The 21358-nt window shown below is 37.2% G+C and overlaps 1 protein-coding gene across 1 annotated transcript in view; it reads right to left on the bottom strand.

Moving 5' to 3' along the window:
* Positions 1–551: 551 nt before the first annotated feature.
* GRIN2A (glutamate ionotropic receptor NMDA type subunit 2A) overlaps positions 552–21358 on the bottom strand; it is a 364506-nt gene continuing 343699 nt past the window's right edge. Inside the window, exons 13-14 of the mRNA XM_090023699.1 lie at positions 18955–19193; positions 552–13631 (exon numbers count right to left, since the gene is read on the bottom strand). Coding sequence (XP_089879825.1) covers positions 11841–13631; positions 18955–19193 — 2030 coding nt within the window. The 3' untranslated portion in view covers positions 552–11840. The remainder of the gene's footprint in view (positions 13632–18954; positions 19194–21358) is intronic.

A 21358-nucleotide genomic window follows, 5' to 3' on the forward strand; every position in this document is an offset into this window, starting at 1 on the left:
CCACAATCTCTCACTGCTCATGTGGGCACCTCTTCAAACAGGCATGCATGTGGGGATGACAGCTCTCCCTCATCCCTAGCTGTACCATGAGCCCAACATTGGGGAGACTCTCCACTGTGTTGGGGTTATAGCATCCACTGTTCCCCATGCGTTCCCCAGACCATGATCACTCGTATACAGAAGGCTCAGGGAACAGGGGAGAGGAGGCAACTGCAGGCTGGAACACCTATACTATCTCTTCTCCCAGCATGACTTCTAGCGGTGGAAATTTTTCACTACTTTCCATTACTAAAAACGAACACCTGCTCATACCCTTTGAGTCTGTAGTGTCATCTGTAGCTTCAGGCTTCTTTACCTTGTTCTAATTTCCATCAGCAAAGGCTGACTCAAAACACATGGCTGTTACCACTTGTCAAATCAAGTTAATTACTAAGAAAAAAAAAACAAAGGTAAATTTTAATAGTGGACAGTACTATACCTTGTACCATTTAAAAGGGAGCACAGACAAGAGCAATGACCAGGTTTTTCATTTTCGTATCAATTGGCAGAAATTATCTTTATTAGAAAAATGAAATTTTCATGTATTTACATTTTTTACATCCTGTTATACTTGGCACGTGTGTTTTCCCCGGGAATTATATACATTTCAGTACACAGACATTCAAGTCCCCTATTCCCTTAATATTTTTCTACATATTTAACAAAAATGAAGAACACAATACAGTTTGTAAGACAACCATAATAATTATATATTTTTCTATCATAAAAATTTTGAAGCAAACATATAATTTTTTTTTAGATATGTCTGAAAATATTTACACAGTATTAGCACTTAGTCATGCACTGAGTTAAAATATGGAGTAGGGGATAAATTGTTGAGTGGCAGGATACATAACACAGGAAATAAAAAATCTATATGAATCACAGCTCCTTTGTGTTACAGTGTTTGCTGTTAGGTAAAACTCAGCTATTAAACCAGGATTTTAAAGTTATGAAGGGTTTGTCATGTACATGTGTATTTCTAGAGTGTGTGTCTTAAAAACTTTGTTGGAGTTTGCTAAATCAATCCTATCTGACAAAAGGAGGCTTATAATTGGAATGTTAAAGCTATTTTTCTATTGATATTATTTTCCCCTACTCTTGCTTTTGGAAAATTCGGCATATTTTAGTCTCCCTTACATATGAATTATTTATCCTTTATGCCTTGCAACAACTGTTTTGTAATCTAATATTTTAATATATTTCCCTATGCTCTATCTAAGAGATCTTTGAGTCACTACTATTCTTTGCTAGCAGTTTGAAATGTATACTTTACACTTTGGTTTGAAATATTACTCTCTCCAGGATATTGCAGTAAATTGTACTAGTAAATACTTGAGATGGTAGGCTTTTAAATTTACTGCATATGGAATGGACAAGTTGGCAGATTTCTGATAAGCTGTTATTTATTGAATATATATTTCTTCTACTAAGGTGTATTCTATCATTTTTTGTCCTGCCATGCTGAAAGTACATGATCTGTGCCTTTGAGGCTTGTTGATAAATTTAATTGTAGGATTCTATAAGTTAATTATCCGAGAAAAGAAAAAAAAGCTTTGAATCTTAAGGTAAGGATAAGGAATTAAAATTAGATTATTTCAGTGTTTAGGCAAAAATATTTTAAAACCTGTAATTATTATTATTTTTTTTTTACCCAGAACAGTTATATTTTCACCTTTTTGATTAGTATTATACTAAGACATTAGTGCATCATTTAAGCCAATCAACATCATTAAACAAGAAAATGTCAGATCAATGAAAGGAGGCATGGGATGTTTTTCAGGTTTATTGTAGAACACATTTTAAAAGGATGAATTTAAATTAATTCTATTAACACTCACATGAAGCATTTATGAAAGTACTTGAATCATACACAGTTAAATTTGTGCATAAAATAGGTCCAATGCATGCAAACCAGGTCGATATTTGCCTGATACACAGCCATCCTATTTGTTCATGCTAATTTTAATTGGGAAAAAATAAAAGTGAACATGTGTACCAATTAAGAGATAAAACTGTCTTTTCCAGTGCAAAATGCTGGTTATTGAACATGTGCGATTACTTTAAAAGCTTATTGTAGACTCTAAAGGTGCTCATAGAGATAAATAATGTAAACTAGAATTTGTAAACAGTTCTTATTAAAATTGTACAAGACTCCCTACTTATTAAATATAGTTTTACACAATATAACTTATTTTTTGCCATGTACCACTTCTCTTTTTTTAACCGTACCAAAAAATAACAAATATAGACCTGATTTAGCATTACTCATACATTCCTACTTAAGTCAAATGGGTTTTCTTGTGTAGTATACAGAGAATGGGGCATTTACTGTAATACTATTTTGTTACAATGTAGCAGTTTAAGCAAAAACAAAAAAAGTACTACAGTATTGTCTTTCTTTATAACCCATTATAGTCCATGTAGACTCTGTCACCCTCATGAGCTGGAGTTTTTATCACAGTCCTTACATATTGTATCTGGTTATTAAACAGAGCTTGAGGAATCCCTGCTTGGCCTTCCTAGATAATGTGGCTAACTGCAACAGCGGGCAACGAGGAGGTTTGTGAGTAGCCATTTTCTAAAATAACCTGTCTTAGGAATATAACTCTAGAGGCCAGAACTTCATCTAGTGTAAATCAGCATAACCTCCTTTTAGTTAATGTAGCTAGGCTGCACACCAGCTAATAGACTGGCTTTTCAGAACCTGCATTTTGTTTAACTCAAATTTGCATTTGTTCCTAAAGGACAGAGAGCAAGTTGTCAGATCTTTGAAGCAGGGACCGTCTCTTCTAGTGTGTGTGTTTGGGGTTTTTTGTTTGTTTGCTTGTTTGTTTTACAGTGGCCAGTACAATGAATCTGTAATCATTACCAGGCTGGGCACTCCTATAATAAAACCAGATCGATGCAACAAATACTGGCAAAGTGTTTGTGGATTTAGAGAGCTTTGAATGGGAAGGAGAAAATCATTTTAAAATAGCACATTTTGGAAATGCTTGTGTAGCATGCAGGTTGGCAAACATATGCACATGTATGAGTATATACTTAATACATATTTAGGTTAATGTGTTTTAATTACCAGATACAGTAAGAAGCTATTTTAAAAAATTAAACATCAGGCTCATATAATTTAAAATAGTGCAACCTTCCATTATTCCTATTCCTATGCTAGGATTTTCCTATTATATAAAATATATATTTGCATATTTAATATTTAGTTTGATCCCTTTTCCCTGTAGAACCCTCTTATCACAGTTTATGGGGGCTTTCATCTTTTAATATTAGCTTTTTTATTTTCTCAGTGTTGGGCTAACATTATGAACCCAGCAGCACTCAAAACACCCAGTTAAACAATTACCATACACTTCATCACAAGTATCCCAACAACAGACTACCTGCCAATACATATAATTTTAATGCTTGCAATTGCCTCTTATTTACTAGTTCTGAAGATAATGTGCATTTTTACTTCTGCTGACATATCCCTGAAACAGTCTCTTAAGACTCATCTAATCCTGTCTGTATGATGAGGAGATTAACTACAATTCACAGTACGTGTCATTTCAAAAAATATTATTGGTATCCACATGCAGGAACCCTGATGTGTTTGACCTTTAACAGCACAACTTTCATTGTACATTGCATAACTGATATTCTGCATGAGTCTTGACAATGCAGTTTAGAAACAGAATCCAAATTAAACTGCAAGTTGTTTTTACCAATCAGAAACATAAATGGAACTGGTCAACAAATGACTTATCAGAAATACAAATCTCTAACTAACGGTGTTCTTTCATTTTGACAATTTGTAATAAAAGGCGTTTCCAAGCTTATTATGTACTGCAAGGTACAGTAATTAGATTTAAAATATTTTTTTTGTCTTTACGCAATCACTGAGAAAAAAATAGCACTACCTTCAATAGTAGCATAAGTGCAAAACAAGATACCCTCTAGTAGAATTTAGCATCAATGTAAATGCAACCATTTGCCCACATTAAAGCTTTATACCATTTATGAACATGAGGAATTTGTTTCTGTTCCCTAGGGAAGTATAAGCTTACTTAACTTTACATTGCACTGTATTAGTGTCATAATATTTATTGGTATTTATTTTCACAGTTTTATAATGTGCATATAGAAATATAAGTTTTGTACTATGATAGTGAAAACAAATACTAATACAAAATACCTAAGAGCATAACTGTTTGTCACTACTATTTTTTTTTTAGAGGTGGAAAATAATAAACAAAAATTCTTTTTAAATCCAGAGATATACTGCATGTACTATTACAACAGGCTGCTAGTTTCTATATCTATTTAGGGTTTTTTCTATACAAGCAAAGAACTAACAAAGAGTACAAAACAAAAAAAACTCTAATAAGCAACAAAGTAACTACACTTTTTACTGACATATGGTTTTAAATGATAATGATATGATGAGCAGATAAGTTCACTATCACAGGATCTTCAGGGGCATCCTGACAGCTCTTTAGATCAGCATTCACTTTAAAATCATTGAATCCACTGACTGTGCAATATATGGGATGTGTTATATACAAGGTAACAAAAATGCTCATGAACATGCAAGAACAAATACGTGGATTTTTACTGCTTTGCAGGGACCTGCTCACTTTAATTGTGACTCTAAAAGTGGTCGGAGAGAGAACATACTCTGTATATAGGCATAGGGAAAATTGCAAAAAAAAAAAAGGAAAGGAAAGTCTGTCTGACTGGAAATGGGATACAGACAAGGATCTTATTTACAAACAGCACAGCCCACCCGATCAGAAAGTTCTGCGCTCTAACTCTCCTCCCATTTCAGAGGGGAAGAGACATAAAGCATCATCTCCTAAACTTACAAGCATTTTTTTATTGCACTGTAATGAAGACTTGGTATCATTTGCATCAATACCACAATGAACAGTGAATATTAACAATAACTTTACATTATATACAAGATGCGAACATCAGAATGAACGCATTTAAATGATAAAAACTGTGTAACAAACATGTTGGTGTGGAGGCTGCTCCCATTTAAGCTACTAGCTTTTCAGCTGACTTTGATGGGAGGAGGCATTTGGTATTTTGGTATTATCCCATATGTATGAGGGTGTTTCAGAAAGTAAGAATTTTTAAATAAAACTATTCTGTGTGCAACAAGTAGTTCACTACACCGCAATGGAGAACACTGATGGTGGCATTGTCCAACACACCCATCATTTTCAATTACACAGATAACTGATGTGGTCCTGTAAATGATCATTGCACATAAAATGGTTTTACTTTGAATTTGCTGTTACTACCTGAAATACCCTTGTATGTATGCATTTGCATTTATATCCACCAAGGTAAGTGCACAGTTATGATTAACTTATTTCCTACTAGTGATAATAAATATAAATATTTTGCTGATACTTCTAAGTACTAACACAGTACAGTGTAGACTGATAAGGAAAACAGTTTGTACTATGAAACATTTAAATACCTTTTTCATCTTTCAGAAGCACTTCCTGCACTGCTCAGGAAAGGGAAAGGACACTTAGGGCATGCTCACCGAAGAGGGTGGTCTAGGTAAGAATGACACCCAGTTAAATACATTTATTGAAAAGAGGTTTTACCCAGAGTTTGTTTTACTGTTTCAAACGTGTTATAATTAATTTACTGGTAAATTGTAATATAGGTTGTCCTGTCCTGGTAGGGCACCAGTCTTAAGAAGCCTAAGGAATAAGACAGGATTTTTTGGGATGAGGAAAATCTTGCGATGGGGTAACATGCTGCTACTTAGGCAGAAAGGAACACATACAGAGAACTAGCATTAATATTGTCTACAAAATCCATACAGGTTATTGTTCTATATTAGGTAATTGCGGATTTTCCTGTATAGGTCAATGTCATCGTGATCAAATCAGCAAAAAATGAAACCTTAAACTGTTTCTAAATCTTAGTTGAGTCTTAGACTTCTGGGTTCATGTCAGGTATACTTGGTCTATACTGGCTAACTTGTGGATAAAAGGAATAATTCCACACCTCCTCTAACTGGGTGCTTTTAGATGTACATACTACTCTATGGTAACATATTATCTACTTCTTCTACAAGGAACAGATTCTGGTATCTTTGCCTCACACGTGATAGCTGTGTCTTACATGCTATCCCCAAAAAAACCCTTGAGACCCAACAAAAAGTAAGAATGCATTAAATGAGGTCCAAGCAAAATCGGGTTCGACATTAGCAGCTGTCTTCTGAGTGTATATATTGCTATGTTCTCACATGCTTTGGAACTGGCATTCAGTGGAACCAGCTAAATTGGACACATCACTACCTTAAAAACCATCTAAAAATTGTTTTTTACTAAGAAAAAATACTCCTGATTCCCTTAAACTTTGTGAACTTTGTTTCAATATGTGAGAATAGCTAAAAGGTTATTTAGCAAGTCAAAGTAGAACCCCAAAATTATGCTGAAAAAGGGTTCGCTTTCAATATGCTTTGGGCTCAGTTTCTCTACAGAATTTCTTTTCCTGGCAGAATTTCTTTTCCTGACTCATTCTCAGAGAGAAAAAAAGACAAAAAAATTAAATGAAATCTGCCAGAAGGAAGAAGCTTAAGTTGTTCTTTATTTTATGATATACTTTAATATCAATTTTTCCCTTTTAGTTGGGTGGTGAGTGGTATAGGAGTCAGCAAGTGGTATAGGAGACAGAATGGGAGGGGTAACTCAGTTAAAAAAGAAAGGAAAGACAGACTTACTAGAATGAAGGGGATGGGCACAAACACAGGGCAACTCTAAAATGCTTGTGAAAGGAAGAGAACAAGAGGTAGGTATGTCAGTAGTAGCTGCTTTCACCACTATGTAAGATGTTCTTTTCCTCAATGACTCCATATCCCACCACCTCCAAGCTATGTAATGCAACAAAGACAAATAAGGGACTTAAACACCAGCGACAACAATGGTCATAGGCATTTAGAGACTGACTCAGCTCCTCCTGCTGGAGCCAATGGAAATCTTAGTGGCAACACTGACTCACAAACATCAGTAATTAAGTCATAGGCATCCCCCACAGAGGTATAGAGAGGGCAGCTACGTAAGTGCAAAGTTTCCCATTCCCTCCCTGAGGGATAAAAAGCAGCAGCCAGAATGAGAAGGAATCAAGAAATCTTTGATTCCAATTTCACTGATTGTTAGTGCAAAAATATCAACAATCTTAAAATACTAAGGGCAGATGAGATTCAGACCTCCTTCAGGTTCTATGGATCAACATAACAGCCTCTGCCATTTTGGTCCTGCTGAAGATTTTTCCACTCCTTCCTTAATTTCTTTTCTTAACACATAACCATCAGTAACTGCCTCATCCTTATCCCTGAAGATTAGCCTCCTCCTTGTTAGTTATATTATATGCCCAAACAAAAATCCTTACACCCCACATCTAATTAACATGGTTCCTTTCACTAAGGCATAAGCGTTCACATCTATGCAACCATTAAGCTGCATTATTCAGCCTTTGTTTTGCTGCTTTAATTGGTTTCTTTGCTTCTGTATGCTGATCAATAATAAATGCAGTCTGAATTACAACAATGTTTTTGCTCATGTCAGGAAAAAGCTATATATTCCTTTATAAGCAATCTGCTTATATTTCACAGAAATGCAAGTCTACCTAGTTTAAGGATATTTAAATTTGAATGTTGGCACATCTAGACAATTTTGGAAGTGAGAAAAGTCAGCATTTTTAAAGACAGCGCTAATGTTTACATCCTATTAAAAGTATGTGGATCTATGCACAGAAAAAGAGATAATGACACAACAAGTTTGGGAGTATCAAGTAATATTTTGAGAGTTTTGCTGCAAAATCAGGCATTATGATAGTCATGGCAAAGTTCTATGGTTCATCCTAGGTAAAATTCTGTGCAAGTTGGTTTGATTTAAAACAAAAGTTAATATCCTTGTTCAGAGTACTTCAGGGTTTTTTTTCAACATGAGTAGATTAGGGCATAAAAGTAGTTTGCCAGAAACATATTTGCTAAGCTTATTTGTGGTTCATGACCACTGTGTTTATGCCCTTGGCTCATTCACCTTCTTATAAGCATATGGCCTATGAGTTTTGTTCAAGTGACAGTTTGGGAGGGAGCTTTTATGCCTTACTGAGCTATTTGTGTGTGCTGATTATGGAAGAGTGGCAGTGTAGGTGCAAGAAAGCAGAACACTGAAAATAAGGTTCAACTGAATAATCTCAGTTATAAGGTGTTAGAAGAACATGATAGATGACACTAAAGGACTGAAACTTTCCTTGCCAAGAGACTCTTCACACTCTAGTCCTTGAACATGGGCTCAGTGTTGCAATGTGTACAGTGGTTTTGCTGCCATATAATTATGATCCAGCAAGATACCGATGAACCGAAGGCAGAAAAATGGGTGATTAGTCTGACCATCAAAATTAGGATCAAATGGAGACCCAGTAAGCAGCTGAGCAGTAAAATGGACAAGTCATGAAAGCCACTGTCTTTAAAATGTTCTGGCTCTGCTTATCTCATATCTAAAATGCTTCTTGCATTATCTCTCTAAGGCTACAAACAGATGTCATTTTTGTAGTAGGATCAGCTGTGCCAGGATGTGGTCTGACACAGGTGATCTGCTTGATTAGCAGGTACAGATTTTGCCCAAGGCAGCTGTTCCACAAGTTGGCTCCTACCACTCCCAGGGCTTCAGGGTCCCAAACCTGTAAGACAGCAGTCCCACATGGCTGGCTCTGACCTCAGGCACGTGTCTACAAATGTGAGGAATATCACATGGGGTCCTCACTCCACACTTAGAGATGTGCACCAGAGGTTGGGATCAGACAGCATGAAACGTGTGACCCAGTAGCCCCCTACGGGAGAATTCCTGAGGCGTGCATGAGGCATCATAAGCATACAGACACCACTGTGATAAAGTGGCAAAAATGATTACTAGGAATTGATACCAGCCCTTTTAAAGCATTTGTGGCATGACAAGGAGCAAGGACACATGCGCACTCACATTTTGCTTTATTGTGGGACAAACGTGACGTGTCTGCAGCCCTAACAGTTTCAAAATCTCAGTGATTTTGGCTGGTATATACCTCTTGTCCATAAACATTAAGTTATGCAATCAGGGAACAAAAACCATACCATATGACTTAAGCCAATCCCGGAAACCAGTTCTGAATGCAGAGGATTATTCTCTATAAATAGTTTACAAAAATCCCCAGGCCGATTTAATAAGCATATTTGAGTCTAACCATCTGAACTGAGATTTTCAAAGGATCTCAAGGAAGTTAGGTGGCTCAGTTCTTACTGCATTACATTTCTTTGAAAATAATGCTTGTACCCATTATAAATAACAAGTAACTGTAAAAGTGATGAACTCATTGTGGATGGTCATTAGTTGAAGCAGCATCTTAAATCTGTAGGAACCAATAAAAGCAACAATAATCACAACTGAATTCTGCCTCTTTCCTCATCTGTGTTATTCATAACAGATACTTCGTGTATGTGTACAGCACAAGAATGTTTTCTGTATTTTTTCTCACTAGGCAAGTCTCCTTTGGAACATACTATTGAGATTCTTGTGTCATTTCATTATACCTGTTTCATAAAGATACCACTGTTAACAGCTGATATAACATTATTTCAGAGTTTATGTTTAGGGAACAGTTATGGAAATTGCTATTTTTGCCTAACAGAAATGGCACCGGGGCGGGGGGGAGGGGTTTCCTCAGATAAATCCTTTCAAATCTAACTAACTTTTCAATATAACCTAAGGAAATAGGGTTATTGAAATTTAAATTATCTACCTAAACACAAGAATTGGAACAGTTCTCAGCACAGTTTAGGGAATTGGTAAGTACAGTGTGCAGAATGTTTTAAATCAATACATGTAATATTTGTTACTGGTTTGAATTGAAAATACTTTTTTCTTTGGATAGGGTCATAAATGGATCATATGTACCAAGAGTAAAGTACAATTTCCCCCCTAGTTAAAATGCAGCATGTACTCTCTGTGTATGTGTGTTTGTGTGTGTGTGACAATTTTGTAGGCTCAGAAATAAAAATTGTGTAAGAATGCATCCTTATCTTGAAAATGTTTTTTCACAACTAATAGTTTATTTAACATATGCCTATAAGTGATACTAAGTATTTCATCCCTTCATTTCTCTATATCTATGCTATTATGTGTGCACCTATTAAACTTTTACAAAGGGTTTCATTGAGAGGTTAGAAACTAGCTTGATGTTCAGCAAATATACATGATAGTCTAGGAGGAAGTCAGTAAGTGGTATTAATTTTCATAATATATGCAAACAAATGGTATTGCATTCCTTATCAATTACATTAAACATATGACTGTTGGTGTCTGATACACTATAACAATCTTAATAACATTAATGTACAATTAAGTAGATGTCACCACTAACGAATTGTGAACAATGACCTACATTGGAGTGTTTTTATAGTGGAGTAAAAGAAATTCTATACAGCCCTGAGTAATCACCAGTAAGGGGCAAATGCAAATTTACGTACATATTAGGCTTCAAGATAAGTAATGAGGTCCACAGCTTCACAGGTGTAAGCTCCAGATATTGATATCTAAAAATATATATTCTAAGTTATGCAGCTGTGAATTTTTTACTTCACAACAGGACTGCACAGTTTTCTAGTAACTGAGTTTGTTACGGTAAGTGCATGTGAAATATAATGAAAGCATTTGTACATCAACATGGACCAGTACCCATGTGGCTTCCTTTTGATACATAACAATTAATTGTTTGGTAGGGGTGTGCGAAGCCGGCAGTATTTGATTCAGATCGGCCCGCTTCAGGGGACAGAGATTCGATTTGCTGATTCAGAAGTACTCCTGGTCCACTTCTGGATGCACCGCTGAGTGCGCAGGAGACCCCTCTAACGCTCCCATGGGACGCTCTATCCGCCCCACCATCTCAGTGTTCATGAGCCACACCTGGTACCTCGAGGTATGTAGAAAAAACATATAAAAGCTGTGTCTGTGGCTGAATCATCGAATCTCTCCAAATTGATTTGGAGGCTTCCAATTCGATTTGGAGAGATTAAAGGGTCTCCTGATTCAATTTGGATTCAGAGATTCAGCTGACAAATGAGACCGAATCGAATCAGTGACCGAAGCTTCACACATCCCTATTGTTTGGGCCTTTACTTTCTACATTTGCTTCTATGATGGCCTAGAATGAGCATAACATTTTTGTGCTAACACATTTTTTTATTCCATTTTAGGGCCCTGAGTTTTTTTTTTCCCTTTGAATCATTTTGACTGTGTTTGAAAACAAATACGAAGCTAAAATATATCCTTGAAAGTCTAACTCTTTTATAAATCTTACTTTTGTCACTGTGCAAATGCATTCTTAACTTTTTGTCTGTGTCAAACTGCATGCATACCATATTGCTTATTCAGTATTAGAAAACCACTGATCATTTCTAATGACAAAAATTCATTGAATAATACTCAGTAACAGAAATTAGTATAACTGAAATTGTAAAATAATCAAAATACAAAATAGCATAGTTGCCACCATGAATTAAGCTGTTCCAGTATAATCTCCATTTATATGTTTCTATAAATGGCTATTTTATCCCCTTTTCAACAAGTCCTGGATACATCTAAAAAAGATGTTTCTAACACATCATTTTACCTGGTCATGGACCAAAGGTACACTGAGGGATTTACATATAATTTACCATAATATGGTACTGTTTAGGAATACTCACGCTTTTAAGATGGTGGCAACTATGTTTCTCTAGATAGAATATTAATGGGAAATTAAACATCTGATTCAAGACTAGGCATTTTCTTATACACACGTCTATTGCTGCAGGAATTTAAAACCCTTGGAGCTGAGTACATACTATTCTTATTTGCAACATAAGGCATAACATGCTCTGAAATGTACATGCCATTATGGACCCGACCATCTCTGGAACAGTACGAGGCTGTGGACTTTATGGATGACCTTAAATAATTATCATTTCTTGCTTGTGATGGTAGTGATTGTTTATAGAGATCAGATGGACTTCGTCTTAGAGTTAAGTGCTGATCATCACGATAAGAGTGCAGAAAAGGGTTATCTGCAGAATGATCAGGATACAAGGACTTGCTCCGCTTACTGTCCTCCAGAGCATGTGTTAAAAGTGAGGCTTTGTGGCTCAACAGTTTGTTTTGGGGGAGATTAAACATATTTGCATATGGGCTGCCTTCTAGGAACCGCTCTTTCTCTTTCAAGCTTATGCTTCGAGCAGGTCTGCCAACATCAATTTCTCGGGGTTTATCAAGGATGTTGTCAAAAGAATGTTGCCTGCTGATTCTCAACTTATTTTTTTTCTGGTACTGGATAGAATTATTTTGGACCCAGTCACGTTCATACATTTCTTCAGGGTGCTCTGAGTTGGTTGTTTCCTGCAACATTTGATCTTCATCAATGTCATAGAGGTTCCCAATCCTCAAGCAAGCATCACATTTATAGGGAGACCGGCTTAAAAAGTGGCCTGTGTAACTGGGCAGATTAGAAAGACAGCTCCTGCAGTGGGTAGAATTCTGCCTGTATCTCTCATTCACATCAACTACCGAAGTATTTTTATCTTTTAAGCTATAGTGCTTTGAATAAAGTTTGTACTGGTCATTATCTGGAAGACTACCTTCATTATGCAAGGGAGTCCTGTTAACTTGTTCTGCTTTCCTGTAGTTGTCATTATGGTCTTGATAAACATCAGGAAATTCAATAGTCTCTGGAAGAACAATATTTTCAATATACTCTGGTGGATCCAGATGGAATCCTGGTTCCTTATCACCATCAATGGTGTAAATTTTATCCCGGGGAGCACTTTGTTTTGTTTTTAGATATGTCAGTTCCACTTCACTACAGTCCTTTGGGTATTTTGACACCACAGATCTTTTTTTAAAATTGTCCTTGGTTTTGTGGTGTTTGTTATTATTTTCAGGTTCCATATGGCAAGTGGCTCGGCTTGAGGTATCTGAAACATCTGAATGGACAATCTCTTCTGGAAGGTATCTTTGGCTCTTCACAGAAAGCTGTCTGTTTTCTTCTGAACCATTTTCTCTCTGTGAACCTTGGTTCTGACGTAGGGATTCTTGACGTAAAGATTCAACAGATTTTCTCCAAAGCTGCCTGGGTCTGGAGTTTACTTTTGCTTCTGCTGTAACAGCAACCTCTACTGTATTTGGATTAGATTCATTCAGTGTGAGAGGATGCTGACCTTGGAATACGTAGTTATTAAGATTGTCTTTATGACGGTTGCCAGCAAATGTCTGCAGTTCACTCATATTGTCACCAAGAAAATTGTCCTTTGGTTGAAAAGATCTATTGTCAGAAAATATCTGGTTCCCCTTATCCATGACCATATCCATAATTAAGGAACCCCTCTGAATAAAATCAGCTGTTCTTTTGGGGGAGTTAATTCTTGAAGGATTAATGCTTGTCATGTTTTTGGCTGTTCGTAATAGTTTTAACATATTGGTTTGGGAATTGGTCAAAGTAAAGTCGGGTGACTTCTTTTTTTCCTCAATGTGTACTCCATGAATACAGCTATAAATACCCTGTAATTAAAGGAATGCAAAAATGCATTAAAATCACCAGCTTCAAACTTCACATACTTTAATTAAATATTTAATTATTAGCAACATTAATTACTTTAAAAATAATTTAACGAGAAAACAGAATATAAATGCATATCCAGCCCTGAAGCATATTCTTAGAATTGTACGTAAGAAGGTGATACTAAATATTCCTTGGTTTATGGTCCAAATAAAAATACACATTTCCCCAAACTAGATGATCTTTACTGCCATAAGTCTTGGGCACTGTAAAAGGAAAATGTGTAATGTTACACTGTTAATGTTTGACATGCTTATGTTCTCACCTGCCATGCACCTGTAAACCTGAACCCAATATGGCATGCAAGACAGCTTCCTGGTGGGGAGATGGAGGCTGGGTTAGATAGGATTCAAACCCATCTCAAATCCTGATGCTTTTATTTCTAGCATCTCAAGAGATACTCTTCCTTTTGCCACATCAATTCCTGACAGTTCAACAATTCTGAGTGAACTCAGTGCAATCAATAGAACTGCACATGTAGTAAGGTACCACTCAAAGCAAGAATATCAGGAACCGGCTCTCCGCCATAACCTGTCTAGAAAGAGCTAGTCCATATAGAGCAACACAAGCAATAAATGAAAGAAAGTGTTAACACATTTTCTGTAAACTTCCTAATGACTTACCTCCCTCCTCCTTACTGACTGCTAGATAATTAGTATAACACTTTAGTAAATATCTGGGATGAAGACTACCACTGTCTTCAAAGGAAATAGGTGTTATGAGGTTGTAACTACAACACCTCAATAACTAGAACAGAAACAGGCTTTCAGTGCTACTAACCACAGACCATCAAAATAAATGCAATATATATATAATATATGCAAACGCTATATATTAAATAGCTCTGCAGTTCCAAAGCTGTGAAAATTAGGTGCCTATATCTACTTATTGTTACTGTTAGGAAGACTTATGTGGGCCCTGGCCCAAATCTAATGCTCATTAGTCATTTTTCAGACAATAGCCCCAATAAAACTAACAAGACAAATGCAGAGATCAGTCACTTCTCTGAGTCCTTATTGATACCAAACCCTCAGGACTTCTATGGATATCTTGTGTTGATTAAGTCCTGGGCTAAGTGTGTGACTGCAACCTAATTTAGCCGATAGAGCATACACAAATGAAAGAAAAACAAACTCAGCGTCTTGCTTTTTCTCTACTAACCGGCGTATAATGATGAGTGTGGAGGGGGTTTGTCATTTATTTTTTAATGCTATCCTTCCCTTCCCTTTCACATTGGACAAGACGATGACTATAGAAAATGCAGAGCAAGTGATGGGTAAATCGCTAAAGTTAATGAAGCCCCAAAAGATTAGATGCTTGTCTGAGTTGCACACCCCTTTAATCCTCAAAAGTGGACTGGAAGATGAGCAAGAATGGGCAATTTCATATAGCATTCCTTATTACCAAGGAAATGAAAAACCTCCTCTTAAGTTATTTCAGACCTAATGTCAGATTATGGAGTAGTGTAAATATGAAACAACACCTTCCAAAAAATGTTAAATTCATCTTTTAAAATTGGATTTCATTTGAGTTTTGTGTGAAGATTAAAGTCGGTTCTTAAATTCAAACTTGTTTACTCATCAGTATAGAAAGTATTAAATGGACATTTCAAAGCTGATGCTTTTTTAGCCATACATTTTTTGACATAAACGGGTTTTTTTCAAAGTGCTTGAATTTCACATAGAAATAAGAGCAAATAATAAATGCAGATTTAGAGTGTACAGTAAAACTGAGTTTTTTGGTTTGAAAAGTATAAACCCTTTGGTTGCAGGGCTACATGAACCTTTAAAGTAAACACAGGAATTCTATTTGCAGAACACTAAAGAAAGAAAATACTGTAATAAACAAAAATAAAAGCAGGCATCCTGAAAAGCTTCTGTACTAATCAAGATAAAAAGATCCTGAATGAAAACAAGTAACTGCTGCCAGAAACGCAGCCTCAAAGGAAAGTATGAGAGGATTAGAGACTTGCATTAATGCCTGCAAACAGGTGGGCAAACTGATCCTTTGGAGTACAGATTCTCAAACCTTTTTAAAGGATGGATTGTGAATTGCAAGATTATTTTCCCTTCCTACACACAGTTATATCAACCTCCTCATCCATTCACAATATGTAGCAGACACTGGACCACTGCAGCAATGGCTTCTGCAGAAGACAACTTTTTTCAAATGTTTTAATGTCAATAGAAAGGAAAGTCAGTGCCATGTGATCTGTTAAATCTTTCCTAAAACTATTAATGAACTTTGAGCCAGACTGTAAGAAATACTGGTTGAGAAGACAGCAAATGCTGGTCTTCCCAGACCTCATCATCTCTTCGCCTTTATTATCATATATTCTTCTCCATAATCTTTTAAGTTTCCAGATATTTTTGGTTCCAACCGGTGTAGAAAGCTTCTGTCTGTGTTGCACCCCCCACCTCACCACCGCATACAAGAAGCATTACTACATCACTCTCATCACCTACCCACTCTGCCCCATCCTACTCATTTAGGGATCAATTTAATTAAAACCTCACCTTGCTGCCATATGTAGCACTGGTTCCTTTTCACTCCTCAGCACTACTGGAGCAAAAACCCTATCTACTGCAGTTACTGTTACCATTACCTGGAACAATTCCTCTCTCTCTCACCAACTCCCTTTCTACTTTATCTGGCCATCTAACTCTCTCCCCTCCTGTTTAATTCTGTAATTCTATTACTTGACATGACAGTTTTCCAATACACTTGTTTAAAATGTGCCATAAATATAACACTTCCTTGCCCTGTATACAAACTGATGCTCTCTATCTTGATGGTCAATTAATGTTTCATGGAAACTGTAAAACGTCAACGTTTATTAAATTCAGCAAAATTGGATATAAATTTCCACAGCAAATTTAGTTTCAAAATATCTTTATGACATAAAATTAAACTCTTATTTGCCCTTTAGATAAACAAGAAATGGGGTAAGGGTAATAAGGGTTGTGATAAGAAGGAATGCAGTGTATATCTTTCTAATGATTATTTTATGAAGTTTATCTAGAGAATCTGGTTATTTATGACATTCAAAATTGTGTGGAAATATCTGCTGCAGGTCAGTATTCAGTTAAAAAAAAAAGGTTTCATGTCCACACACCTATTAAATAAGACTACAAAGAAATGTGTAAATAAGTATTATTTTTTGTAACTAAATACAAGTTACAAAATGAGAGAGAGATGCATAGTCAGAGCAGGTGGGACTGGGGAACAGAGACACTTTTCCCCCCAAAATTAGATACAGCCATGGATGAGACTCTGCAAAAAGGTCATATTCCTTACCCACCCCAAACTCCTTTTCATGCTAGTGAAAATATGAAGTGCAAGGGTTAGTCTCAAAACAAGCAAAACAAATGTTTAAAATAGGCATGCCATAAAATTCTGTTCTAATATGAACAGGCCACAACTGTCAGCTTTCCTAGGAGAACACAACAAGGCAAAACCCAGTGTATTAGGAGAGGCTTTCATGAATAGGTTAATATGTCATTGATATTCTCACTGATATCCTGATTACCTTCTATAATGAGGTGATTGGCTCTGTGGATGTAGGGAGACCATTGGATGGGGTGCACCTTGATTTTAGCAAGGTCTTGGATATGGTCTCCCACAACATTCTTGCAGTCAAGCTAAGGAAATATGGGCTGAATGAATGGACTGTAAGGTAGACAGAAAACAGGTTGGAACATTGGGCTGAGAACAGTAATCAATGGCTCAATGTCTAGTTGGGAGCCAGTATCAACTGGAGTGCCCCAAGGCATTTCGTTCAATGTCTTCATCAACGACCTGGAAGATGGCTAAAAGCACACCCTCAGCAAGTCTGCAGATGACACGAAACTGGGGAGAGTAGTAGATATGCTGGAAGGTAGGGCTAGGATTCAGAGTGACCTAGGGGGGTGGCTGGCTGGGCAGCAGCTTTGCGGAAAAGGGTCTGGGGGTTCCAGCGGACAGTAAGTAGAATAAGAGCCAGTAGTGTGCCCTTGTTGCCAACAAGGTTAATGGCACACTGGGCTACATTGGTAAGTGTGTTGTCTGTAGGTCAAGGGAAGTGATTCTTCCCCTCTATTCTACTCATGAGGCCACATCTGGAGTACTATGTTCAGTTTTGGGCCCGACATGAACAGAAGGGATGTAGACAAATTGGAGAGAGTCCAGCAGAGTGCAACAAAAATTGTGAGGGGGCTGGGGCACATGATTTATAAGGACAGGCTGAGGAAACTGGGATTATTAAGTCTAGAGGAGAGAAGACTGAGAGAGATTTAATAGCAGTCTTCCACTACCTGAAGGGGGAGTTCAAAAGAGGATGGAGCTCAACTGTTTTCAGTGGGGGCAGAAGACAGAACAAGCAGAAATGGTCTCAAGTTGCAGCAAGAAAAGTTTAGGTTAGATATTAGGAAGAATTTTCTCATTAGGACAGTAATAAAATACTGGAATGGTTTACCTAGAGAGCTGGTAGAAGCCCCATCCTTAGAGGTTTTAAAGACCCAGCTAGACAAAGCTTTAGCTGGCATGATCTAGTTGGGGATGGTCCTGCCTTGAGCAGGTGGTTGGCCTAGATGACCAGCTGAGGTCCCTTCCCACCCTAATTTTCTATGATTTTATGATTCTGTTTACTTCTACGGTAGATAAAAGAAAGCCCAGCAGAGTCCATTACCTTTATCAGAAAAAAGAAAGATTAAGTATGCCACCTGATTTTACTTCTACTTCGCAATTGGTAGAATTCTCTTTAAAATTAACCTAGTCATACTGCATGAGTCAACGACATTTGTATCTGCATAACCATTCCTGCACAGTTTATGAAGTTATCTAATTAATTAGCAAATATATGTTAGGAATGGCCCGGTTTAAAATTGTCCAATAAAAAACCTACATGCTCTATGTAGTGCACAATGCTGAGAGCTGATATTTATAATTTGATTGGTGAAGGTTTCTAAAACATACTATAGACTAGTGATTACCCCTTTTCCTGTTAAAGAGCAAATAATCTGGTGTTCTTGTTATATTTCTATACTCACATAGAGACTACCCTGGTACATGCTATTCCACTAGCCAGTTTTCACATGTAAAAAAAAATTGGCAATGTGCAGGACATAAAGCTAAAATATAACCCATTAGCTTATGAAATTTCTAAGAATATATTTTAATTTTTCAACAAGGGCCTACAATGAGAGGGGCAATGCTTGTTTTAGTGGATGTGATTAATGGTTTTAAGAAAGTAGCTGTACAAATGGAGTGAATAAAATGTCCACTAACCCTGCTGATGGAGAACAACAATCCTGGCCTATCTGTGCAGACCCCAGTGAAGCAGAATCTGAGTTTCCAGTAAAACAAATGTTCCCAAACAAAGGTTATTAGGCTGAGGGCCATGGCTGCTGCAAGCATGTAAAATACGCCTGCCATGTTGTCAATATCCAGCTGGCTGCTCATGACTTCATTCTTCTCATTGTGACAAATACCTGTCAGCCACAGTGTTTCCAATTCCTCCATCTCTCCTATAGAAAATAAGAAATCATACTGTTAGGACTTGAAAACCTTTATTCACAGTGCAATGAAATAATAAGAATCTGAAACAGAGAAAGTCCTTGTGCTTCTTTAAGGATTCAATGATGCAAAAGCACTTACAACTCAAATCAGGCAATTCAACTCTGTTGCATGGTGTTCCTGTGCACTATATAAAAGTTTCAACATTTCTTTTCCCATCATTTGAAGTATTTAAGTAACAGATGAAGTGATTTAAGAACCTCTAAATTTTTTATCAAAGCAAGACGTTGACCAATCTGTCATCGCAACTCTCCTGTATGGATTGGGGAAAGAAATGGAATAAATGAGTGTGCTTCAGTCGCTGGAACTCTACCTGGTCATTACAAGGCCGGAGTTTGGCTAAAATGGAGAGATTTGCCTCTCCTCCCCCACCCCTCGGGACTCCTTTGCAGGTTCTGGGGATGAATTTAGAAGGTGGGTGGTTTTACTGCAACTGTAATAGCACTCACACCATGGAACAAGCTGCTGAGTGAAGTTGTAGAATCTCCTTCCTTACAGATTTTCAAAAAGAGCATCTGCCTAGGCTGGCTTTTAATAATGAATCTTACATTTGTGTAGAAGATTACATAAAATGACTCTATATATCCCTTCCAGCTCTAGGATTATAAACTTTATAATTATAATTCTATTATAATTCTAGGCACACCCCGGAGAAACCCACATTATGGGTATATACAGAGGTTCATAAACTGCAACAGAAGTGCCTCCCACACCAGTTTCTTTAATGTATTTTGCTGCTTACCCTCCACTGATTAGTGGAGGTTTTAGATATGCCGTAGTTTTCACTTCCCTGGTGATCAGCACTGAATAGCCTAGCCGGTGCAGCTCCTCCACCAACTGGGGAGGGGCTGCACTGGCCAGACTATTTAGTGCTTTCTTCAAAAGACTTTTATATAGTACCTCCCTTTTGGAGGAAATTGCCTTGAAATCATTTGGGTTGTGGACACTAGAGAGTATTTCCCCAAGCTGGTTTTATTTCTAAGTATTTAAAACTTCCATTGTCAGTAGCTCAAACTAGTAGTTTTAAAAGTAGATACTTGATTTTAAAATACCCAAAGGACAGTTATAGGCAGGGTGGAGAAGGTCTTTTTTCCTGTGGCCGTAGGGCACATGACTAGGAGATATGGACTCAACTTCCAGCAAAGGACATTTAGTTTGGAGATTAGGAGGAACTTTTTGGCTATGAGGGTAGTCAAGCATTGTAACAGGTTACCTAGAGAAGTTGCACAGTCTCCACCTTAGAAATTTTCAAGATAAGTAGATTGGACAGACACTTGGCTGGGATGGTTTTGTCTAGAGTAATCTTGCAATAAGTAAGAGGCTAAATTAGATGACCTTGTGAGGTCTCTTCCAGCTCTACTTTCCTATGATCCTACAATCTATGGAGATCTCTCCATTTACATTGTCTATCCTTTCAGAGGCCTTGTATCTATTACAGAATTGTACGTAACAATTAGGCAAAAAGAATATTGGCAGAAACAAGGCTGAAATACCTGGCTTCTATTCCTGATTTTGCCACAAGGTTTCCATACAATATCAGGAGTCACTTTACTAAACCATAACAAGAAAAACGATTGCATCAGTTCCAAGCTTGGGTGTCCATGTGTTTATTTCATTTTTTCTTCACATTAATGACATAGGCAGGGGGTTGATAGCCCATGGCCCACAGAGTCTTTGGATCTAGCCCATGGAGCTGTGACTTTAGTGGCATTCAGCAGCAGAGGTCTCTGCCTGCATCACAAGCAGGTACCAGGGGCTTTGGTGGAAGGGACAGCTGGGAAAAAGTGGGAGAGGCAGCCAGGTCCTAGTGCCCACCCATCTACAGCCTGAGCTAGACCGTTCCACTCCCAACTAGAAAATATTTCTGACCCCTGCACAAGGCCACTGGGAAACTGTGTTTGTTATTATCATTATGGTACAGTGACAGGGAGTGCACAATAATGTGACCTAACTGGAAAGCCTAACATGTCACTTAATATATGAGATTCTGATTATTACCACCAAAACAAATAAGTGTTACATGTTCTACAAGAGTGCAAGAAGCCTTGAATGCAGTGTATTAAAATATACTCTTCCTGGACAGAAAACAATTACAAATACATAGCATTCAATTCTC

Source organism: Crocodylus siamensis, chromosome 12 (genome assembly GCF_052110815.1).
Source record: "Crocodylus siamensis isolate JL-2025a chromosome 12, ASM5211081v1, whole genome shotgun sequence".
Lineage (NCBI taxonomy): Eukaryota > Metazoa > Chordata > Crocodylia > Crocodylidae > Crocodylus > Crocodylus siamensis.